Genomic DNA, 25,761 nt, shown 5'->3' on the forward strand with positions numbered 1-25,761 from the left:
GCCCACAGCAGGTGTCTCGTCACCTCCACGTCTTTTCCCAACGCGCTGATGTCCTTCCCATGGATACGGAGGGTTGGGCAGAGTGAGGACTGATTGTGAAAACAGTAATGGAGTTGGGTAGGTGGTAACATGCCCGTTTTGGGAGAGGATGAGGGAGGCTCCATTTAGCTTATTTTCCAGGAACAGGGAAATAGAGAACTCCTACTGTGGGTCATTTGAGTCCATCCTTGTTTCAGGAGTCTATGCCTTCTTAGGCTGAAGTTTTCAAGGTTGGAGTTTGCCAGGAAGCTGTGAGGACAAGTGATCTGGGAGTGGGGAGGCTAACAACATACCTATTTGTTCTTTGACTTTTGTACGTATACCTTCCAAACATTTCACACATTTCGGGGAACTCACTGTAGTGTTTCAGGGTGAAAGGAAGGAATGGGGTCAATTGAATAACTGCTTTCTATGTTAAAGAAGCAAGACTGCCATTTTTGACCCACACAGCTTAATCTTTGAACCAGGGACGGACGTCGGAGAAGGGTCAGTGTATCTTTCTACCTTGATTTAGGTCACTGCTTTTGTCCCAGTTCAGGTTCCAGTTATGTCAGCTATTAATTGCGTTTTCAATTCAGCCTTTAGGACTTTTGGTGAAAACAAGGTACTCTCAGGTGTTGCCAACATATTGGCGGTCATTCTTTGTTATGGAAACTTAGAGTGTATCTTCATTAAATATTGCATGAGTTGGGAGTGGTGGAGGGAGAAATAGATAACTAATAGCTTTTCTAGAACATCATGTAAATTTTAATCATATCAAGAAACTTCATTTCATATGCAGTTAGCTGACCTTTTACTCCTTTTGTTTTTGTTATTGCTTTTGTGAAGAAATGAATTCACTTGTTTTTGTTGTGTATCTTTACCCTAAAGTCGTTCCTACGAACCTCGCACTAATGATTCATCGTCTATATCAGAGGAATTGGTCTTCGATGTTGATTCCAAGGTAAAAGGCTCCTGTGTGAAATTAACTGTTTTGCTCTGAATTTAGTTTTGTGTAGCACTGACTTGTGAAATTTTGTAGTGGTCTACCTATCATTGTTTTATGTTTGTCGTGGAAAATTTGTCAGCGTGAACCATTTTATAACATCTGACCATTTGACGCTGCATTGTTTGTTGTTGTTTTGTTTAACTTCTGGAAGTATCGAAGATGGGGGCTGAAAAAAAGAAGGGGCTGGGAAATGTACAGTGATAGTAAAATTCTATAGGGAGTTTTCCCACAGTGATGGAGATATGCAATTTGGTAAAGGGTAAGGATTCTTAATGTGATTTTTATGTTATACCAGCATGACTTGTATCATACTCCTGCCTAAATGAAATCTTAATGGATTCAGGTACTCATTGTAATAGTCATGAAATCTTCCTGGTACCTTTCAGTTTTAAAACTATATAGCATATGACATATATTATTATTATTTTTTTTATGCTTTGTATGTTGGTGTGGTATACTTGTTAGGAGGGTGTGTTTTTCCCTCTTTTTTTTCACTTACATTCCGTTGACATTTCCTATTATTTTATATTAGTTTTCGGTATGCTAGGTTCATCATTTACACTAAAATAATAGTAGAAGTTTTGAAAGCTTAGAATTCATGTTCTCTATCTCAAAACCCATATTACAAAAGGATTCGACTGTGTTCTAAATCATTGCATTGTGAATATATTTAAATGTCTTCATCTAATTGAAGAGTACATGTTTTTCAGAAAGTAATAACCAATTTGAAAAGCAGAGATTGTTTTTTTGTTTTTTCAAGTTTGGTGTTTTAATGGCCTGTGTGATTACATGGTATTTGATGCATGCGCCCATGGACCCATATAAGCAAGAGCGACACAGATTTTCTTTTAACTGATATGCTGAAATACTCCATAGTCAAATCAACACTTGTTGTGTACCTATTCTGTAACAAGCACGATCTCATTTAATCCTCAGAATAGCCTTGGCAAGGAAGGGAATCCTCATCTTCAGAGATAAGGAAATGGAGACCAAGACAGTCTAGGCAGCATGTCTTGCAGTAGCCAGGGAGAAGGATGAGGGTTTGATCCAAAATCCACTTGGCTCCAAAGCTGATGCTCTTGGCTGCTCCCTATAAAATCATGTCCGTGAGATTCTATGCCCACTGTCCATGATATAGTGACCAAAGTAAAGAAAGGATCCGTGTCTGCCAAAGATAGGATCCTTTCTTACTCTGGTCAAAAGCAGAGATTCTTAAAAACCATATAGTGAAATGTCAAATTTCCGAAAGTGTTTAGTTTTGTTTTTTAAATGTGAAATTTTTCATTTCTGTTCCAGTTGACATTAATATGATGTCAGCCTCAGGTGTACAGCATAGTGGTGAGGCATTTATATAATGTCTAAATTAGTACCCCGATTAGTGTGGTATCCCTGACACCCTACTTAGTTATTACAATGTTATTTACTGTATTCTTTGTGCTGTATTTGACATCTTCATGACTATTTCATAACTGCCAATTTGTACTTCTTAATCCTTTTACCTTTTCAAGCATTCCCCCAACAATCCTCGCACCGGGCACCGATCAGTTTGTTCTCTGCACTTATGAGTTTGTTTCTCTTTTCTATGTTCATTTATTTTTTTTACGTGTCACCAATAAGTGAAATCCGGTGGTATTTGTCTTCCTCTGTCTGACTTTTTTCACTTAGAATAATACCCTCTAGGTCCACACACGTTGTCACAAATGATAAGTATTGATTCTTCGTTACAGACAAGTATTATTTTGTTACATATACATGTCCCACTTCTTCTTTATCCAAGGTGAGGGATCCTTTGGTTACTTTCTTATCTGGACTATTGAAAACAATGCGGCAACGTCCATAGAAATGCATATTGCTTTTCAAATTAGTGTTTTGGATTCCTGTGGAGGAAAACCCAGAAGTGGGACTACTGTGCCACATGGTAGTTCTATTTGTAAATTTTTTGGGAACTTCCATATTCTTTTCCATTGTGTCTGGTAGGATTTGCAGTCTCACCAACAGTGCACGAGGACTCCGTTTTCTTCACATCCTCACCAACACTTGTTGCTTGTTGATTCATGGATGATGGCCATTCTGACAGTTGTGTGGTGGTAGCTCATTGCGTTTCTAATTTGCACCGCTCTGATGATTAGTGACACTGAGCGTGTTTTCCTATGTCTCTTGGCTCTCTGTGTGACCCCTTTGGAGAAAAGTCTATTCAGGTACTCTTCTCATTTTGTAATGGCATTGTTTGTCTTTTGGTGTTAAGGCTTATGAGTTCCTTATGTTGTGGATGTCAACCCTTTATCAAATATATCATTGGCAAATATCTTCTCCATCCATCCGGTCGGGACTTCATGTTCTTGTCGGTTTCCTTTGCCGTGCAGAAATTTTGTAGTTTGATTGTCGTGTGTATGGGTCTTGTATTCTTAACCATTCATCTACCTCTGTCTTTTCTGGAGCATTTAATCTATTTCCATTTAAAGTAATTTTTATATGTATGTAATTGCTGCCATTTTATTATTCATATTTCTTCTCCTCTTCGTCCTCATTCTCTTCTTCTTCTTCCTCCTCCTCCTTCTCCTCCTCGTCCTCTCCCCCTCGTCCTCCTCGTCCTCTTCTTCCTCCTCCTTTTTTCAAGTCGTCGTTTCACATTTCTTGTAATACTGGTTTGTTGGTGCTGAATGCCATCATCTTTTTCTCTGGCAAGTCTTTACCTCTCCTTTGATTCTAAATGAGAGCCTTGCCGATTACAGTAGTAGTAATCTTGGTTGTAGATTATTGCTTTTCATCACTTTCAATATTTCTTGCCAATCTCTTCCGACCTGCAAGTTTTCTCTTGAGAGATCACCTGACAGTCTTATGAGGTCTCCATTGTACATGACTAACTATTTTTCTCTTGATGGTTTTAATATTCTCTCCATGACCTAACAATTTGGAATTTTAATTATGATATATTTTGGTGTGGGACTATTTGGGTTCATTTTGTTTGGAACTCTTTGTGTTTCCTACGCTTGTGTGTCTATTTCCTTCTCCAGGTTAGAAAGGTTTCCATCATTGTGTATTCCAATAGGTTTTCAATTCCTGCTCTCTCTCTCTGTTCTCCTTTTGATAGTCTTACGAATATTGTTACACTTGATATTGTCCCAGACGTCCCTTAAAGTATTTTCTGTTTTATTTATTTTTTTATTTATATTCATTAGTTTTTCTGTTCTGATTGGGTGTTTTCTGCTACCTTGTCTACCAAATCACTATTTGAACCTCTGCTTCACCAAATGTGGTGCTGACTCCATCTATAAATTATTCATTTCATATATTGTGGTTTTCATCTCAGACTTTTTTTTTAATGATTTCTATGTCCTTTTTATGTTTGCTGTCTCTGTTGAAGTTTTACTTACTTTATCTATTCTTCCCCTAATTTCATCTAGCATCCTTATAACTAGTATTTTGAACTCTGTATCTGGTAGATTGCTTGTCTCCATTTGGTTTACCTCTTTTTCTACAGTTTTATCCTGTTCTTTCATTATAGAAATGTTTCTTATTATATTATGTTTATGTTTATTATTATGTTTATTATTATGTTTATTATATTCTAATTTTTCTGTGTTCATATTCAATTCTCTAGCTTGTACAAGAGGAAAACAACACTCAGAGGCCACTTTCCCGAGAACAGGATGACAGACTATTACAAGATACAATTCTGACCAATCACCTTTGCAAACAAAAGGAGACAGAAATAAATCTTAAGAAAGTGAATTCTGAGGTATTTTGTTTAGTCCTTTTCAAATATGTGTGTGTATTTGTGTATGCACATATTTTAAAAACTAACATTGTACATATGGGAATTTTAGAGGATTTTAAAAGTGTGTGTGTGTGTGTGTGTGTGTGTTTTAGGGGGAGTGACATTTTTGGTCCATTCCAATAAATGATATTCTTGATTGAAATCCATTTATGTCCAACAGTCAAGTAGTGATGTTCCCAAAGTCTCATCTAAAAGGGAGGCTTTCAATACTTTTTACAGGGATCAATGAGCTTTCTACAATCTCAAAACTATTGCTACTAATAACAGAACTTTCACTTTGAGGCAGTGATTTCATCTCCTTGCTGTATTAGTAGAGAGGTTAGTTTTCACTTCCACTGATTATAGGGAGTAAAAGTATAGCCAGGTCAGAGACCGTCTTTTAGATCTCATTCTCCTACTTATGAGAAAAGTAACAATTTGCTCCCAGTAGAGTCCTACAATACTAGGAACTTTTGAAGAAATTGGATGCCATGATACATACTTAGTGATAATTTATTGGTGAGTATTTTATTCAAAGAAGTCAGTATATTTTCCCCTATTTCACATTTATTTCTCCTTTAAACATTATGAAAAGGAAATAACACTTATTGAAACAGCAAATAATCTCACTATTTTCTAAGAAGAGCTCTATAATTTTTAGTTCTTTACCCTGAGTTTTTTGAAATCTAAGGCTTCTTTTGAATTTATATATTTACACTAGAAGAGGAGCAAGCACACTATTGTAGAGTCCAAAGTCCTGGGGAAAATTCTGAACTTGCTCAAATTTTTAATCATTCTATTCGAGATTGTGATAACGAAATGAGTTCATTGATGTATAAAGAAGTGCTAGCGCAATGCCTAGATTTATCAGTGATTAGTAGATTTAATCTTATAAGTGACTCTGAAAATATTAGAAAAGTACAATATATTTTGAGTACTCTTGGGGAAAAAAATTCTAGGAAATGTAATCAGTCCAAATGTATGCAGAGTGAATACTCTTACTGTGGCATAGGTGTGTATTCAGACGGTAACCTCTATTTTAAAGTGTGGTCAGACTTCTTAATCTTTTATTTCATGCCTTCTGGGTTTGCTGGCTTTCCACTTCTGAGACTCTTAAAATTCTCTTATGATTTTAAAATTCTCTTTTTCACTTTCATGGATTCAGCATCTTATATTAAATTTTTTTTAACTTTGGGGAATTTAGGCTTCTATAAAGTTGGAAGTTTCGATTCGACGTTGTATATTCCAATGGGATATCCACTTACTGCAACCATTTCATTATGTAAACATTTAGGTTCTTCTTTAATTTGAGAGGATGTCATGATATGTCATTTCATTGAGTGCTAGCTACAAGTCTCCTTTGTTGTACTTAGGTTTCTGACAGTTACAAAAAAGAAAAAGACCTGTTGCGTGAAAGTCACATGTTGTGGGATGAAATCGCCAAACTAAGACTGCAAATGGACACACTGAAAACTCGAATTCAGGAAATGGAAAAAAAATATTTTGAGGACACTGCAAATGTAAAAGAAAAGAAAGACCGTCTTCAAAAGACGATAAAACTGAATGAAGAAACACTAACAAAAACAGTATTTGAATATAACAGACAGCTTAATGTCCCAACAGCTGAGAATACAATGCTGAATTCTCCACTGGAGAATGAAAGGCAAAGCAAAGAAAGATTGAAAACAGAAGCGGAATCCGACCTTTGTATGCCGGCTACTGCTTCTCTCCATCATTATGAGCTTAGTAAGCAATTCATAAGACACCTACAAAATGCTTTCCAGGGATTCAGAGATGAATGCTTGCATTTCATGGACAAAATCGGGTTTGCTCTGTGTAACCTAAAAGAAAACAGTGAGATTCTTTCTCAGCAACTTTCTAAAGCTGGAAGTAAATTCAATAGCTTAGACACTGAGCTCCCTCACACAAGATTTGCTGTCAGAGAAAGGCCGTTGGTTTTTGAACCTGTACTGAAAGACCTAAACCAAACTCAGTGTCAAGAGGAGGAAATTGAACATATGTATCGAAGGGAACAAGGACAAGTGAACACATATATTGGGAAGCTGGAATCCCTAAAGGAGAAAGGTTCAGACCTACAAAGTGGAAATATGCTTCTTCGACAGCAACTGGGTGATGCGTTCAACAAAAGTGACAATAATGAAAACTCAGAAATGAGTTTTATTGAAGAGCAGCTTCGGGAGCTCAAAAAAGTGCTTGAAGCTGAATGTGAAAAACAAGACCGTATCATGAAAGAGAGAAATCAGCAGTTTTTCAACAAATTAAGGCAATTGAAAGGAAGAATGTGCCAGTGTGAAAAGAATAAATCAGAAAGAGAAGTAAGTATCCAGAAAGATAGTTTTCAAATTTCTTGAAAGAAAATTCAGTGTTCAAATATTTGATGATGGCTAAATGTTGAATCTAGCTGAATATTAAAAATATATAGATTACAAATGTATTTGCTGTAACAGCTTAAAGCATACATTGTATCCAGCAAATAAAACTTAGACCTGTGAGGTGCTTTACTTTGAGTAAAGGCATGGTGTTGACTATGAAGTTTTAAGGTATAAATTGTTAATAGATACACATTGATATGAATGATTTAGTCTTATACTGCTACAACAATAATTTTCATGTTTCTGTTACCACATTGTAATACCATTAAGAAGCAGATAAATGGAAATGCTCCTATGCAAACAGAGTTTTTAGAGATAAAGGTTCAATTAAGTGGATTACCTAGAGAGTTAATTCTAGATTTCCCACATGAACTGAAGTGTAGATGCTGTCCCTTTCCATCAGCAGTTTCTTCCACATTTTAGTTGGTATAATTTCGTTTTCATTCATGTCAATTTGATATAAATTGGAACTATTTCAGTCCCAAATAATGTATTCTTCTGACCTGTGACCTCTTTAAAGGCAGCTAATTTTTCATTAAATCATAATTTGGGACAAATGTTAGGAGTTTTACCAAAACTCTACTTGATTTAATCTTCCCACTGCTATGTATAATTGTCCTTCAATATTTTTACAAATTCATATTTCTCATCACAAGGCCCATTTACTATCATTTGGACATAAGTTTGTCCACTTCAAAGAGAATTGTAGCTGTCTCCGATTTATTAATTTGGCATTGGATCTCCATTTTCAGACGAGTAAGGGGAGGCCGGAATCATGTGTAGCAGGAAGGTAGGTAGGTCCAGGCCACATTATCTGGGGCCTGAAAGACCATTGGAATGAGTTCACTTTTCTTCTAAGATACAAAAATCTTTTGGAAGGTTGTGAGCAGTGGACTGCATACGTGAGGACCTGGGAAGTCAATTTAAGCCTGTGATAAAAAAGAGGGAAAACATTCCACAATGTAGAATTGACTACCACTAGTCACACCGACTTACCTACTTTCCCTTGAGATGTCAGTAGATTGTTAAGATTTGCAGCTTCATCAGGGGAAATGGAGAGTGTGCGGAATCTGTTGTTCAAGTAACCTACGGAATGGCAAGTGGGCAGCAGGATAACACCTTCTGTGTCTTTACCCAGATTCAGTAAGCAGAATTGTGTCCAAAGGAAGAAAAGAAGGTGAACTGTTGCATGGGGTGATCTTTTTCAAGTTATATATTATATTGATATGTTAGAGTTAGCAAATTTTAACATAATTTAATAGATGTGATTTTAAAATCACTAACAGAATCATCTTCCTAGGTGCTTGGGAGACAATTTCAAGAAGAGCTACCTGACTCCATAAAAAAGCTGTCTAAGTCAGAGGCTTCACTGGAGGTTAGATCAGATTACCGTATGAATTCAGAAGCTGAGACACAGGATTTCAAGACATTAGAGCAAAACAGAAGTCAGGTATGTGTGAAATGTAACCTGTCAACAGTTCATCTATAGTTGATTAATATAAAAAGGTTTTAGGATCCTGATTTTCAAGGACAGGTTTCTTTTGTGTTTTCGTTGTAATTAATTTATTATAATTTTGTTATCTTAATAGGTTGACAAGGAGTCTAAGTGAATATTAGTTCCAGGAGTTGTCACATCACAGTTTTATAGAGAAATCTAGCATATTAAAGTATCAAAAATTGAAAAATTGGGGATTCGTAGTCAAGATGGCAGAGTGGGTAAATGCCATGCTTGCCTCCTCTCATGACCACATAAACTACAGAACAATCATCACTGAGAATCACCTGAAGTATAGCTCAACCAAAATCCTACCTAAGGACATACAGAAGAAGTCACCTCGAGACTGGTAGGAGGGTCAGAAATACAGAACGAGCTGATGCCAGACCCCTGTGTGACTCTTAAAATTCGGGAGGGATATCGTGATTGTGGCACTCCACGTGGAGGTGCAAGTGGTCCCAGCTCCACACCAGACACCCTAGCCCAGGATTCCAGTGCTGGAGAGAGATGTCCCAATAACTTCTGGGGTGGAAACCAGTGGCTGGGTGAGATGAAGGATGTCTAGAGTCCCAGTCGATTCTCTTAAAGGACTTGGGAATGGAATTACTTACTAACTGACAGACTCACTTGTTCTGAGCTCCAATTCTGGGCAGTAGTTCAAAAGATGTCAGGGACATAAGGAAAGGAACTAAGTTTTCTGGCTTTAGGGTGACGGCTGGCGGGGAGCTTTTCCCACACAGAGATGCTTGTAGAATCCATTGTTTCTGACTGATCCATCACCCGTCGCGGTGTGAGACATGGGAGCCGCCATCTCTTGAGTTTACATCAATCTGGCTAACACTGTCCATCCCACCCTGGTGATTCCCTGAGAACGTGCCCCACCTAACTTGGGGGCGAACCCAAGCTACTTCCACTGATTTTTCCAAAAAAAAAAACATCCTATCTTAGCTTATCCTGCAGACTTTCCTAAAATCTCTCAAAGATTTACAAAACTCAAACAAGCAGTGTGTGGCTTCAGCTGTCCTTTACCTCTTGCCGTGCAGACCCAAGATGGCACTAGTGGAAGCTGGCTGTGGTTCACAACTGGAACTCTTTTGGCACCTCCAAAGCCGGTGCAGGTGGCAGCCATCTGCATCCTGCTTTGTGGCCAAGCTAGGTGGCCCTGGGCAGCACACAGGCTGCGGCTGAACTAGGCCTGTGGCCGGGCCGCTTCCTGGAGTCCCTAGGGCTTACACACCTGGTGGCCATCTTTGAACAGAGCAGGAGCTTCACCGGTCTGCCTCCCAGGAAGATACAACCAAAGTGTACACAAAGCAGATACCAGGGCCCAGCTACAGCGAATCCTGGTCTATAGGGGCAGCCCCTGCAAAGACAGCTCCTCACTGTAGTCATGGTCAGTCCTCACAACCAAACAGTCTGAGGATCAATACCTCCCACTGACATGCAAACAGCAACCAAGGCTGAACTACAATGTGAGAGTACAAACAACCCACACAAAGGACACACCTACAGCATCCAACTCTGGTTAACAGATAGTACGTGCCACTGCGCCCCACAGGACACCTACTATACGAGGCCACTCCAATAGGCCTGGGAGACACAGCAGCCCTATCTAATACATAGAAACAAACACTGGGAGGAAGCCAAAATGGGGAGTCAAAGAGAAACGTATGCCAAATAAAAGAACAGAGCAAACCTCCAGAAAAATACTGAGCAAGATAGAGAAGAGCAATCTATCAGATGCAGAGTTCAAAACACTGGTTATTAGGTTGTTCAGTGACCTCAAGGAGAACTTCAACCAACAGATAGGAAACATAAAAATGAAGATAGAAAATATAAAAATGAACCAGTCATACGTAAAGAATAAAGTAACTGAAAAAGTGAATGTCTTAGAGGGAATGAAAACTGATTTGATGAAGCAGAGAATCGAATGAGCGATTTAGAAGATATGGTAGCAGAGAATACCCAATCAGAACAGCAAAAAGAATCCAAAATATGAGGACAATTTAAAGGACCTCAAGCACACCAACATTCTCATCATACAGGGTAGTACGAGAAGAAGAAAGAAATGAAGGAATTCAAAATGTACTTGAAGAAATAATGTCTGAAAACTTCCCTAACTTGGTGAAGGAAATGGACATATAAGCCCAGAAATCACAGAGTTTCAAACAAGATGAGCCCAAACAGACCCTTACCAAAATACGTCATAATTAAAATTCCAAAGTTTATAGGCAAATAAAGACTTTGTAAAACAGCAAGAAAAAAGCAGTTAGTAACCTATAAGGGAGCACCCATAAGACTAGCAGCTGATTTCTCAAGAGCAACTTTGTAGCCAGAAGGGATTGGCACAAAATATTCAAAGTGATGAAAGACATGCCTACAAATAAGATTTCTCTACCCAGCAAAGCTATAATTTAGTGTCATAGGACAGATAAAGAGCTTTCTGGAGGAAAAAAAAAAAACAAAAAACTGAAGGGCTTCATCAATACCAAACCAGTATTGCAAGGAATATTATAGGTACTTCTTTAAAAGGAACAAAAAAGGGAGAACAAAAATATCAATCATAAAATGGCAGTAACTACTTATCTATGCACAATTACTTTACGTGTAAATGGATTAAATGCTCCAATCAAAACACAGGGTGGCTGAAAGGATAAGAAAATAAAATCCTTTCATATGCTTCATACAAGAGACTCACTTCAGATCAAAAGACACAGAGACTGAAAATAAAGGGATGGAAAAAGATATTTCATGAAAACAAAATAAAATTTAAAAAGCTGTTGGAGCAATACTTATATCACACAATATAGACTTTTAAACAAAGGTTATCACCAGTCAAAGAATGACGCAGATATCCCACTTCAGAGTATTTATTCAAAGAAACCGAAAAATGCTAATTCGAGGCGACGTGTACATCAGTATGTTCACTGCAGGATTCTTTACAATGGCCAAGATGTGCATGCAGCCTATCAATGGATGAATGGATAAAGAAGAGATGACACATAGATGAAATGGAATATTGCTTGGCCATGGAAGGAAATGGGTTCTGGTCATCTGTGGCGGTATGGATGGACCTGGAGTGGAGTGTGTCACATTGAGAAAGACAGATGCAATGTGATTTTGCTTATAAGTGGAATTTAAGAACAGAGCAAACAGAAAAAATCTCATACATACAGAGAACATTTTGTTGGTTGCCAGCTGGAAGGGGGTTCGTGAAGTGGGTTAAAAGGGGAGAGATTAAAAAGTACAAATTGGCTGTTACAAAGTAGTCATGGGGATCCAGGGAATAGTATAAGGAACGTATTAATAATATTGTAATAACAAGGCATGGCATCAAATGAGTCCTAGATAATTTGGGGTGATAGATGGGAGAGGAGTCAGGAGCAGAGTGAAAAAGGTGAAGGTATTACAATTACAAATTGGTAGTTACTAAATAGTCACGGGGATGTAATGTAAAACATAGGGAATATAGGTAATACTATGACAATGGCTATGTATAGTGCCAGGTGGGTACTGGACGAGTCAGGGGGATCACTTTCTTAAATTACGTAAATCCTAACTACTATGCTGTACACCTGAAATTAATATAAAATAACATTGAATGTCAAAAAAATTGAAAGATTTGTAAGCATACCCAAAACTGATTAAGCTTATACCAAAATCTTGAGGGACTATAGATTCCTAGGGGAAGTAATTAGGATCTCGACAGGATTATCAGCCACCATAAGGTCTACCCTGTAAACCAAAAGTTTAATTACGACAGGTTTCAACGAATTCGATCAATAGCCCTCACTTCTCTAGAAGACTCTCATGTCATGCTTCCCCCAGGTGAGATATTACCTGGGTTAAGATATTTGATTCACACAATGTTGAGAGGAAAGGAAGCATCTGGACTGGGAAGAAAGGATAGCTGCAGCTGACAAGCCTTCAAACAAGATAGTGGAGTGTACTTGTGAAAGGAATTTCAGAACACTTCCATAGGTCAGGTCAGGTCCCAAGGAATAGGAAGTTATTCAAAAGAGCAAACAAAGATGGAAGGCGAATAGTGGACAATGTGACGCTTATGAGAAACTTATGCATTCTGAGAGAAAAGCAGGACAAAGTATGCTGGTCAACGTCCTAAGGGTGAGGAGCTGCCAAGATCTGAAAATAACGCTACGCTCACAGTAACAGTGGTAAGAATCCTCAGAAAATGTACAAGCTGAGCTGATCCACAGCAAGTCATGGTTTATGAGTGTGTGGTTGAGGGCACTGTCTATGAGGAACTCGAGGGGAAAAAGGAAAGTACAGAAGACCTCAGGAAAGGGGTGAGGCTGCCACTGTAGGTGAGGGAATGTGGTTTGAAGCACTGGGATTTAAGGAGCCGAGAACATTTAAAAAGAGGAATAGAAAAGGGTCAAGGACTGACTATCAGGGCTGCTGTTTAGAAATGAGTTGGGCTGAGAAGACCATGGAAAGCGTGTGGGTGTCCTTAGCAGTTGCTGCTAAGAAGTAAAGCAGGATAAGGACTAAGGAAAGGGATGACCCTGAAAAATGTTTTAGCACAATTATAAGGACAGAAAGTCAGATTCTCATGTAAAAGAAGAGAATAAGTGGCGAAAATATGGACCTGGGGATGAGACCATACTTTAAAGAGGGTTAGAGTCCAAGGAGAAAAACAGGATGACAGAAAAAGTTACAGGAATCAAGAAAAAGTTGTTTTTATATAATATAGAGAAGATAAACTTTAGTTAAAGAGAAAAATGTTTACTAGAAAAGGAGAAATTGAAACCTATGAAAGAACGCTTACAGAGAATGAGAGTCTTCATGTGACGCTCATGTCAGATTATCACAATAATGTAAGGTGGACTGCGCGGGAAGTTTTCAAAGATTGTGGTAGGAAAATGTGATTCCATAAACCCTGTAAAATCTTGAACTGTTGAGGAAAATGTCTCTGGGGGCATTTCTACAAACTGAAATGTAAATAGAACCACTATTTAAATCAGGTCTTTAACACTTAGTATTTTTACATGTAAAAACCTCTTTTTAAGAAAGTTTGGCAATTTAAATTGCAGGAAACCAATGATGACACTGTGAAATCAATTTCAGCTGTTTTAAGAAAAGTTATTGTTTTTGAAATCTGTCCTTACTGGCATCGGGTTTATAGACTACATTTTATACACCTGTCTACACATATTACTCGTGAACTCATGAGGAATAATATTTTAAAGAAAGAAGAGTGAGTCTCTAGATTTTTAAAATTAACTTTCTTTAAAAATGTTTTTCAAAGTCTGAGGATGAAAAGGAACAATTGAAGTACTATATGAAGCTAGCACAATCTCTGCAATATAATTTGAATCAAGAGGAGAAGAGACAAGGTGAATTAGAGAAAAAGATTGCCGGGTAAGGTTTTAATATTTCTGATCATGTCAACCATTGATTACAATTAAACTATAATTTTACTTTACGAAAACCTAAGTACAAATGTATTTCATATCTGTAATTTTCATAGTTAAACACATTATCCTACTTAAAAATTTATTTCAGAAACTCGCAACACAATCAAACTTGTGTGAATGCCAAAATATTATACCTATTCTTTAATGATTCCTATAACTATAATGACAGTGTCTGTCTTTTGCATATACTGTCAACTGCACTCTTCCTGGTCTCCCTTGAGTCTTTATTTCTGCAAGATGTCTTTGCTCCCTTTGGTAATCTTTCCTTCTTTTAGTAGTGTTCTTCCCTTCAGCATTCGAACAGTTTATTGTCTAAAAACCTATCTATGGTATTGTTTAACAACCTCAGAATTGTTATTGATTTGGCTTCTATGTTCTTTCTACTTTTTTCAGTTATAAAATATGTCATACATACCAAACCAGATGTATAACCTAAAGAAGAATGAGATGAGTAATCATCTCACTCAGATAATAATGGAATCTTCCCCAACCTCTGGGAAGCCCGCTCCTGGCCTGCCCTTGCTGCATACTGAATGAAGTTTTTTCTCTGATTCTCCTCAGTGATTTTTCTGTCATGTCTTTCTCTGCATTGTTTTGTATTCTTCTCATTTTATTAACATTGTGCTAGCAAAGATCTCTTCTTAAAACAGACTTGAAGAGACTATTACACATTATCTTTCCAATTTCCTTTCTTCTAAAGTCCTGCCCCGTTCCTTTCTCCTCCAATCAGACTTCAGATTTTTCTTTCTGGTTTCTCTTTCTATTTTGAATGCTCTCTTGTTGGTATGTACTTATTTTTCTTCTGGTAGACTGTGGTCAGTAGGCCCCAAATGGCATTTTTCTGTCTTTTCGAAACACCCTCCTATATTATACTTTCCTTGTTCACCTTGGATACTGGTCTCCGGTTTATAGCTGATATTTAATAATAGGTTAATGTTTGATACTAACAATCTTACGTGGATGTTAATAACACTTTAATTATAAGAACCTTACATTGTTACAATATTCAGTCTGTATCATATGTATCACAATTGTTTTATGTTACTTACCTAAGATTATAATTTAATTAATATGCTTTCAAACTATTATACTGGAATAAATAGGAGAGGATCGTAATTTACAGATTTGTTTATTTTGTATGATAGACAGAATATCTCTTTAAATAATTATTAAATATTTCTCTTAAAGAATTTGACTTACTCGTTTTCTACAATTCTGCAGCTTGAAGACACTCTTTCAGAACACAAGGATGCTACATGACAATCAAAATGGAGACCTTAGTTTCCTTGGAGATTTAGAACCCAATCAATCTGAAATGGATATTCAGATGAATAGACTAAAACAGACGGTAATTTATAATCCGTTTGGGACCCAGAAATCACTTAATTTGGGGAAATATAAACCACCCAATGGTTTCTGCAGCATAATATAGATTTTTCCTTAATTTTATAGACTGAAGTCGTGAAAAAGACAGCTTTTCTTCTATATCATTTTTCTATAAAAGGGCATACTGTTACCTCTCCTATGTCTCAACGCTGGCTAGTTAACTAAAGCCAAGAAGGACACTGTTGCATGTTTCCCAAAGCACTGGCTCCCAATCAGCTTCTTTCTTCCTTTTCCTTCCTTCCTTCCTTCCTTCCTTCCTTCCTTCCTTCCTTCCTTCCTTCCTTTCTTTCTTTTTTTCATAACAGCTTCATTGAGATATAAGGAACATAGCATGCAGGTCACTCATTTAAAGTGTCCAGTGCAGTGACTTTTAGTGTGTTCAAAGCTTTATGCAGTCATCATCACAATCAGTTTTAGAACATTTTCATCACCCTGGGAAGTATCCCTGTAGCTGTTAGCCTTCACCGTGTGCCAGTCTGCCCTTCCCACTCTTCCTAGCCCTAGGGAACCGCTAGTGAACTCTCTGCTCCATATTGTGGTTTTGATGTATTTTTTTCTGCTGACTAATGATGCTGAGCAGTCTTTTCACATGCTTATTATCCATTTGTATATCGTCTTTGAAGAATTGATTATTCAATTCCATTGCCATTAAAATTGGATCGTCGTTTTCTTGTTGAATTGTAAGAATTGTTTATATATCCTAGATACAAATTGCTTATCACATATAGGATTTTCAAATATTTCTCCCTTTCATTAGCTTGCCTTTTTAGTTTTCAATGGTGTCCTTTAAAGCATAGAATTTTTTTATTTTAATGAAGTCCAGTTAATCTACTTTTGTTTGGTGGTGTCATATCTAAGACACAATTGCCAACTCCAGTCACGAAGGCATGAAGCTTCTTCTAAGCCTTAATAGTTTTAGCTTTTACATTTGAAATAATTTTTATATATGGGATGATGTAGAGGTTTAATTTTTTCTTTTGCATGTGGATATCGAGTTGACGCAATATCGTTTGTTCAAAAGACTATTCATGCCCAATTGGATTTTTCGGCACCCTTGTCAAAAATCACTTGGGTATATATATGAGGGTTAATTTTTGCATCATCTTTTCCAATTCATTGATCTATAAATCTGTCCTTATGCCATTACCAAATCAAATGTTATGAGAACTCTTTCCCAGTCATCTTGCATATTACCAGATATCTTATGGAATAATAAAATGTCAGTGTAGTAGAATACCTTAATTCCACTTCTGTGGAGATGTTTTGCTTCTGGATGGAGCCTGTGGCCTGCTTATGCCTTGGTGACTCTATGACATGATGGGATATTAGGCTTACAAAGTCGACTCATTCCTTTTGTTTTCTTCATTGAAAACATTAATCTTTAACCCAGTGTCTCCTGCTTCAGTCCCATTTCCTTCAAATGACGGTAATAAGATCTGCTTTCTTGGTGGACCACTTTCTTCATTTTGTCTATCTCCTAATCCATAGCCACTTCTATAGTGTTCACTGTCTAGGAAGGAGAAGATGAAACCTGGGCTGTCTGCTTTCCTCTTTAGAAATCTCTCCAATCCATCATCTTGCAATTGAAAAGTAGATTCTGTTTGACCCGGTTCTTTTCTAAAACACTGATGCCAATCTTGTTCTTGGCATACATGCTACATTCTCAGAAACACAGTTCCCTGTATCTACTTCTTTTCCTTATGTAGAGATGCATAGTTGTAACTTTATCTTCATATTCAATTAATGGAAAAAATATTTCATCCCATCCAAAGAAAACATTTCAAGAGTACAGCTTTAAAAATCAGGAAGAAATCAACAATCAGAAACAAATAATAGATTAGTGATGTGAATTACAAAATTTCAAAGCGTATTTGTGTGATACGGTGAAGCATTTCGGTATAAGATACAGAAGACATGGTCTTCCCTTCCAATACAAACAAGCTTGAAGTAAGGTCAAGGAGAAATTGTATTTAAATAGTGCCAGAGGACACTAGGATTGTTTTATTACTGAGATTAAAAATGATTCCATAATGCTCTCTATTTCCTCACCGAGGAAAAGGAAATGAAGATTGAGTACTACCTTGATGAGTAAATACTGAACGCTGTCTATCTCTTTTAGAATTTTAGGGAATGGAAATCAGGAAAAAGGTTTGATTTTGGTCATTAACTGGCTATTTCTAGTTTTTCAACTATCATACTACAAATCATAATATGTCCTTGCCAGTCCTCCTTATCCCGTAAGTGGAGGGAAGCTTCTAAAGATGCATACCTGCCTCGCTGTCATTGAAGGGAACCCTTGGAAAACTTCTTATGTCTTCCTTCTATTCACTGCTTCTTCTCATTAGCATTGTGTGTCATTAATAAGTCAGTCTCCACATTTCTTAGATTCCACTATAAAGGAGACTAAAGGCATACCTCGGAGATACTGCAGATTTGGTTTCGACCACGGCAATACAGCTAGTAACCCAATAAAGTGAATCACAAGAATTGTGCATATAAATTTATTTTACACTAGTCTGTAGTCTATTAAGTGTGTGGTAACATTATGTCTAAAGAAACAGTGTACATACCTTAATTAAAAAGTACTTTATTGCTAAAAAATGCCAAACATAATCCAAGTTTGACAGGAAAGTGGTGTTCATACACTTGCTGAATGCATGATTGTTACAAGTTTTCAATTTGCAAAACATAATAATAATAATAATAGTTACAAAACACAATAAAGCAAAGTGCAATAAAAGAAGATATCTGTAATTTATACTATAGAAATTATGTTTCTTATTATCTCTTTTTTTAATCCAATAGGTGTATCTATTTTTTCCTTAACTCCCTAATGGAGTGGCTGAAATAGACAACAGTGGCTAAAATAAACAACCGTTATTTGGTTCACAAATCCATACTTAAGAGTGTGGCCAGGGCCGTCTGTCTCTATTCCCCTCAGCTTCAATTGGGGCAGCTCCATGGCTGGTGGCTGAATCATTTGAAAGTTTGTTCAGCAGTGTGTCCGGTTGTTGGTGCCTACTGTTGGTCGGCACTCTAGCTGGGGCAGACAGCAGGAACACCTACACCTGAACACCTGGCTCACATTGTGGCCCGAGCCTCCCCACAACCCGGGGCTGGGTTCCAAGGTTCAGATCCTCAGAGACATAGCCAGCAGGAGGTGTGTTGCCCTTTGTGAAGGAGTCTTGGAATTCACACGGAATCTCTGTCACCATACTCTGTTTATTAGGAGCAAGTTACTGAAGTTGACACATATTAGACTGTTTTATTGCAATGACTATTTCAAAATTTACAGACACATTTAGAAACCAGCTTAATCTACCCACTGGCCACTATTTTTTATCTTCCTCCCACATGGAAAGTACACTCCTCCTTACACAATCCTCCCACAAGTCTCAATTTTATGGTGTCAGGCTCAGGTTCGAGGTGAAGATTTTACCATCTTCGTCTGGTGTAAATGGGGATGAAGGGCCTGGGTTTTAGTTTCTAGGATAAAGCCCCTTGAGGACAATTCCTTTCAATATGAAAACATGAGAATGGAAGAGACAAGTTATCTACCAGCCACACACCCAACATTCTGATTCTGCTGGACTGCTGAAGTTTCCCCTGCAGAAATGGAAAGTGGAAGGCACGTTAGTCCATAGCAATTCTGAAATACAGCCTGATGTGTGCTGTCCGTTCTTTGATTAGCACTTAGTCCTAACCATGCCAATGCTTCTCCATGGCCCTTTGCTGTCCCCTGTGAGCTCTTTGTTCTGTCCTTTTCATAAGAAATGACCTGTGCTCGCAGCTCTTTCCTCAGCATCATTCCTCCACCCAAATGTCTAAGACCCACAGGCCTCCCCCTATTTTTCACTCTCTTGGTTTTTATTAGTCCAAAGTAACAAGCTGGTTTTTTGCTACTTGATTATGCTAAAAACTTGGAGTTGCGTGTGAGTTTATTGGGGTTCGTGCCATTAGAAAAGTCACCGTCATAAATCGTTTTGAGATGAGCTCTTGGGCTTCCCGTAGCTGTTGCAGGACCATGCCTTTAAAATTCTTATACTCTGAAGATCCTTCCAGGAATTTAAGGCCCCACCTTAACCCTTTTGAGGTCTTGAGGAAGGGTTTTACAATCTTGTCTTCATCCTTAGATCATGTCTTCCTGGGAGTATAGTGAATTTGATCTTCACTCAGAAGCCATTTCTTTATTTTAGCATGATTTGACAACGGGACATGTGGGAGAGGCTATAAATGGGAAACAGATATTTGAACACAACAAGTCCTGGTTCCTTTGCAGTTCATAGTCTTTCGTTAGCTCATGTACCTCATGGATTTTACTTCGTTACTTCATAGCAAGAGTCCCCTTTCATTCAGATTTCAGACTCAGTTTCTTCAGTAGCTGAGAAGTCCTCGCTGTCAGCCTCTTCAGGGGCCAGCAAGCCCCCAATAACCGTCTCTTGGAGGCCCTGTGGTTGTCATTCTCACTCTTCTCCACATCCTTTCGGGTTCCACCTACCTCCTGGGGGAAAGGCACTCCTACAGGTTTTAGATTGCTTTTCTTTGTGGCCTCACAGCATTTTGAATATCAGTAACAATGCCAGTTATTGATTGCCGCTCAAGAAACCAACTCAAAAGCTCGTGGCTCAAAACAGCATCTGTTTTGTTCACAAGCAGTGTACTTGAGTGAAGCTCAGTGAGACCAGCTCATTTCTTTTCCACTTGGCATCAGCTGGTTGCCATGAAGCTGCGAATGAGAATCATCTAAAGGCTGTAACACACACGTGTAGCAGTTGAAGCGTGCTTTTGGCCAGGACGTCCGCTGGGGCCGTCTCAGCGCGAACATCTATAGGAGGCCTGAGTGTGTGGCCTGGGCAGCATCATTCTGCACGACATGGTGGCTGGGTTCTCAGGGCGAGCTTCCCGAGAGAGAAAGTCAGATGGAAGCTGTATCACATTTTCTGCCTCAGACATAGCATTCTCACAGCAGTTCTGCCCTATTCCATGCACTAGAATCCAGTTACTTACTAAGGCCAGCACATATTAAAAGGAAGGGAATTTCATGGAGAAATGTCAAGAATTTGTAGCCATGTTTCAAAAAAATTACATCCACTCACCTCATCTTACCAAATAAGCGTTGTATCTTCAGGAAAGTAGTTCTACCCAACTCAGTATCACTGAAATTCCAGCAGATTTGTTGTTGTTATTATTGCTGTTTAGAATGTTCTCGTATATCATGGGAAGTAAGAGAGGATTACAAAACAGCATTATCGAATTAAGACATTTTTTTTTATTGTTGAAAAAAATGTAGTGATCATCTCACTAAACATTCATAGTATGAGATGTGATTTCTCCTTAACATTGGGAATCATTTCTTCTTGGAAAGCAATTCGAATTACCATGAAACATTTGTAGCTGACGGAGGCCGAAGTAACTCAAGATGAGTTACTTGTAACTCCCTACAACTTCTTAAGAAATTATGAGAGTTAAAATGGGGAACAGGTGAGAGACTATCAACTCAGAGGTGACTTATAGTCATTTTATAGAAGAAAGACGGGAATCAATCATTCAAGAAATAGTAGAAAATCAAGTGCAGATGTTGTGTGGCAAAGTCGATGACAGTAAAGGATGCATTTTTGAGACTCCTGGTGCTTTTATCTTTGTTATTCATTCTGAGTAATTCAAGGTCCCATGTTCTAAGACTCTGCTACAGTATCGATGACATTTTATTGCAACTGAATTTATTTCAAAATTTGATACGGGTTTGGGGTTTAGACTATTCTCAGTCAACTTCCTTCGTACCCAAATTATACTATCTTACTCATTCAGAATGATGATCTCACAGCAAAACTGGAAACTGCCTCTTCAGAATGTGTCCATCTGTGGGATGTCCAGTTGGCTCAATGGTTAGAGCATTGTGCTCATAACACCAAGGTCGCTGGTTCGATTCCCACATGGACCAGTTAGCTACACCCTCCACAACTAGATTGAAAACAATGGCTGGAGCTTGGAGCTGAGCCCCCGGTGGGCGGCTTGCCAGTTGGTCAGTGGTTAGAGTGCAGTGCTTATAACACCAGGGTTGCTGGTTCGATTCCCGCATGGGTCGGTGAGCTGTACCCACCATAACTAGTAGATTGAAGAGAACGATTTGAGTTGGAGCTGAGCTGCGCATCCCACAACTAGATTGGAAACAATTACTTGACATGGAGCTGATGGGTCCTGGAAAAAACACTGTTCCCCAATTAAAAAAAAAAAAATGTTTTAAAAAAGTTTTTTAAAAAAAGATGTCTACATCTTGTTGAAGAAAATCAATCTTAAACAGGAGTTCTTATGTATGAAAGGAGTACAAAAGTCATGTGAAACCCTAGAGAATAAAAAGAAGTGGAGATAAAAATTATTAAACCTCAAAATTCATATAGTCACGAATGTGGTAGGAAAGAGTGAAGCAGAACACTATAAATTCTGGGATATTGAAGACTGAGCAAGACAGGATGTTGTAGAAAATTTTTTAAATCTACTTTTACAGGTTAATTCATTGATTTTTAACGTGCCTTAATTCATTTCACTGCAAATTACGTTTTGGATATACATATCGTACGTCATTCCTCTACTCCCCTTAACAGCAGTTATTTTTTTTTTTTTTTTTTTTTAGATTTCTGGACCTAAGGCGGTATTTGCTTCTCCTTTTTAATATTTCAGTTCCCATCATTATTATCACTCGGTTGATCTTTGAGAATCATTCTTTCTGGAAAATCATTTTATTTTTAAGACCAGTTGATATAAAATGAGACTATTAGGAAATAAAGAAAAAGGGTGATTTAATAATTGCACCATACCCTTAGATTATTAAGTCATATTGTTCAATTTTTAAACTTTAAAATTGATTCTCTTATTGGAATAGTCAGATGGGATGATTCAAAATATTTTCATAATTCAGATTTATTTCATTCCATATTGATATTTTAAACTTCAGCTTTTTTCACATTTAAATTGCCCTCCAAATCATTGACTTAAAACTAAAGAATACAAATAGACTATAACAATTAAGTTTATAATTATTTTTAAAATGTATCCTTTCCATTGGCTTTAGGAACAAGCAGCATCTCAAGAAAACGTAGACCCGTTAAATGATGCTTCCATAAGTGACATGGAGGTCAGAATTCAACGTCTGGAATCTGAACTCTCTGAAGTGAAAATGTCTCAAGATTCTTTTAAAATAGAATTGGAGGAATTTAAGCACCTCTTCCTAGAGGAATTAAAACTTACAACATCACTGGAAAACAAATTAAACAAGTAAGTCCAAACAAAGTCAGAAAAAACCAATCGAGCTCATTAATTTGCCTCTAAAGTATAATTTTTATCAAGGCAGATTCCCAAGATTAATAGGAAGTGAAAACTTACTAAATAGTATAATTTTGGAAAATGATGTTAGTGAATAAATTACTTTTAAAATGGTAGTTCAGGATGCATCTCTCCCCATTTTTGGTTTTACATGACTGTATTTTTTCCTTGTCGCGGTTTTCATAGAGTGAATCTGGTCTACCAGTCGTTAAGCAAAGTGTTTTTGAAGCTTTATGATTCAGACAGCGCTATTTATTATGAAATTTCTTGTCAGAATTCCCCAAAATAGTTTTTAATGAGGTACCTATTTATTATAAGAGAACAACTTAAACCCAAAGGGTAAAGTACTCTGCATATTCTGGCACTTGGTAAATGTACTTTCTCGATTGTGCTCTGTGTTACTATGTCTAGAGTCGCTTTCAGGCAAGCTATTTTTTCTAGTCTTTCTGATGTACACAAAGGCATACATGTGAAATATAGGAGAAGGTTAACATAGGGGTGAAGGGTAGTGTAAACGACGAAGTGGCTAAACAAATAAGGTGGTCAGCCTGCGGGGGTGTGTGGAAGACAGAAAGGGCAGAACCCACCTCCAGTGCCTTGGTGATAAGTGTTCTAAGCTACATGCCTCTGGAGCTGTTTCAGTTCAGTATGATCACCAACCAGGCTCTCTTGTTCTGCCCCAGAGGCTGTTGTTCTAAATGACGCCTCAGTGCCAAATGGTTAATTTCTTCAGGGTAATGAGGGGATTACCCAAGGGCGATGAAAGCAAATGCTTGAAAATATCTTTGTAGGATTTTAAAAAAATTTCTAAACTCCTTTACTATGTATGTCTCATGGCAATCCTCAAGAATCTTATTGGTTCAGCCCTTCCAGAAGGCAGCAAGTATTATCTGTTAAGCCGTCGACATCACTGATAGCCCTTTTCCTCCCCTCCCTACTTTGAATTACTTCTTAGGCTGGCATCCCCATAGAAACATATGCACTTGTTTAGAACAACTTGAAACCTATCCTTGTACATGGTAGGTCTGCCCTGACATATTTTCAGTGTTTGTTTCATGGGCAATTCCACTGACTATTATGGCAACATTAAAAAAACGGAAATCATTAAGGAAAAATAAAATACTAAGCCTTTGTTCTTATAATCTTCACAGTACTAATGACATGCTGGCAGAGATGAGAACCCAGCTTCTCATGAAGTCACCACGAGACACTTCACTCAGCACCGCTCCTAGCAGGCCAGTCCTGATGCCACCTTGCATTGGAAGGCTAAATGATTGGTTGTTACCTCGAGGAAATCTCGCTCCAAGAGAACAGTTGGTGATTCGTACGTCAACCCCACAGACTTCTAATAAGGGCACCTTGACCAACTTGTTGAAGGTTAGCTATATTATCTTCTTTCCTTTGGGTTTCAGATTTCCGACATAATCCTTCTTCTTAACTTGGTGAGATTCTGAGTTTTTTCACTAATTCATATAACGTAAAAGGCATAATTATGTGTGCTAATGTAAAAAGGAGACAGAAATTTTACAATCTTTTGTAAGTCCCTGCATCTCCCATGTTTTAAGAGCTACCTGTCATTAACTGTATTCAATAAATGTAATTAACTGACACATTTTAAATTTCTGGAAAAGCTGCTTTTCAATTAGATTTTACAAATGAAATATTACTGCCTAACAACGAATGGTATGCTTTGAGATGCTTTGGCTTACTTCTGCATTGTTTTTAATTTGGTGATGGTTTATAACAATTTCAGTTTTCCTACAGCCCAGTTTTGCCAGCCTTAAGCGTTAAGTGAATGATTGACATTCACTAACTATATGTGGATGTTTCTTATTTCTGTGAAACCGAGGTAAATCCTTTCTATGAATTCAGCAAACTTGTAACACTGAAAAGATTAATTTGTCTTTCTAAGTTAAAAGTCGTCATCTTTTTACATGATAGTACATCTTGAATTTGTATTTTACTTGTAGCATTTTTTATTTCGATGATTTAAAATGTCTTGCTTAAAAAGTAATAATAAAATAAAATATCTTGCTAAGCAACAGTACATTTTCTAAAGAGGTAAATTGAGCAAATATTTGAATTTTTAAAATGAAGTTCACTTATAGCTGTTTATCTTGTCATCACTTGAATAATTGATGACTGAGATGGCAATGATATGACGTCTTTAGTAGCAACTTGTTTTCTTTTTGTAATACTGTTATTAAAGTGTCCATTTTTGATCTAATTTCTTGAGTTCTTCGTTTAGCTCCAGGATTTCTGTTTGGACCTTTTTTATAGTTTTCATATCTTTGATAAAGTACTCCTTCTGTTCATTAATTTTACTCCTGAACTCATTGAACTGCCTTGTGAGTTTTCTTGTATCCCATTGAGATTCTTCATGGCTGCTATTTTGAACTCTCTATCACGCAGATCACAATCTTCCGTGACTTTGCCTTGGTTTCTTGAGAAGTGTCATTGTCTCAGTGTTACCGTGTTACCTTGGTTGTTCATGCTGCTGGATGGCTTGTTGCTCTGCAGGCTCATTTGAAGTAGTGAACACTTTCTTATTTATGTACATTTTGATTCGAGCAATTCAGCAGTAGATAATTAGACGCTTTGTTTTGTATTTCAGTAGCTGATGCAATAGCACAGTTTCTGTTTTCTCTCACTGGTGCTACTTGAGCCTGGGGGTCCAGGTGTGGGGGCTTAACTGTGAGTGTGGGAGTGCTGGCCTGGGTGACCACCGTGATGGGTGTTGCCACTGTATCCAGATCACTAGGGTCTCTGGGCACCGGCACCGTGGGAGGGAACAGGGGAAGGGGCTGGTTGAGGAGAGCCTGTCTTGAGCCCACTGAGCCCACCTGGTTCCCTGTGGCCCTGGTAGCACTGTGCTGTGGGTGGAGGCTGGAGAAGTATTTCTGCTGCTGCTACTGGTCTCTGGTGGTGCCAGCACTGCTGCAACT

At 37.8% G+C, this 25,761-nt stretch overlaps 1 protein-coding gene across 1 annotated transcript in view; it reads left to right on the forward strand.

The window, feature by feature from the left end:
• The window catches only part of LOC117020060 (ankyrin repeat domain-containing protein 26-like), a 26,908-nt gene extending 1,644 nt beyond the window's left edge, over nucleotides 1-25,264 (forward strand). The window contains exons 2-10 of the mRNA XM_033102260.1: nucleotides 910-982; nucleotides 4,629-4,766; nucleotides 6,158-7,120; nucleotides 8,478-8,627; nucleotides 13,942-14,054; nucleotides 15,332-15,458; nucleotides 22,566-22,768; nucleotides 23,968-24,193; nucleotides 25,229-25,264. Of these exons, the coding sequence (XP_032958151.1) occupies nucleotides 6,206-7,120; nucleotides 8,478-8,627; nucleotides 13,942-14,054; nucleotides 15,332-15,458; nucleotides 22,566-22,768; nucleotides 23,968-24,193; nucleotides 25,229-25,264 (1,770 nt within the window). The 5' untranslated portion in view covers nucleotides 910-982; nucleotides 4,629-4,766; nucleotides 6,158-6,205. The remainder of the gene's footprint in view (nucleotides 1-909; nucleotides 983-4,628; nucleotides 4,767-6,157; nucleotides 7,121-8,477; nucleotides 8,628-13,941; nucleotides 14,055-15,331; nucleotides 15,459-22,565; nucleotides 22,769-23,967; nucleotides 24,194-25,228) is intronic.
• Nucleotides 25,265-25,761: the final 497 nt, after the last annotated feature.

The sequence above is a fragment of the Rhinolophus ferrumequinum genome, unplaced genomic scaffold, assembly GCF_004115265.2.
Source record: "Rhinolophus ferrumequinum isolate MPI-CBG mRhiFer1 unplaced genomic scaffold, mRhiFer1_v1.p scaffold_83_arrow_ctg1, whole genome shotgun sequence".
NCBI lineage: Eukaryota > Metazoa > Chordata > Mammalia > Chiroptera > Rhinolophidae > Rhinolophus > Rhinolophus ferrumequinum.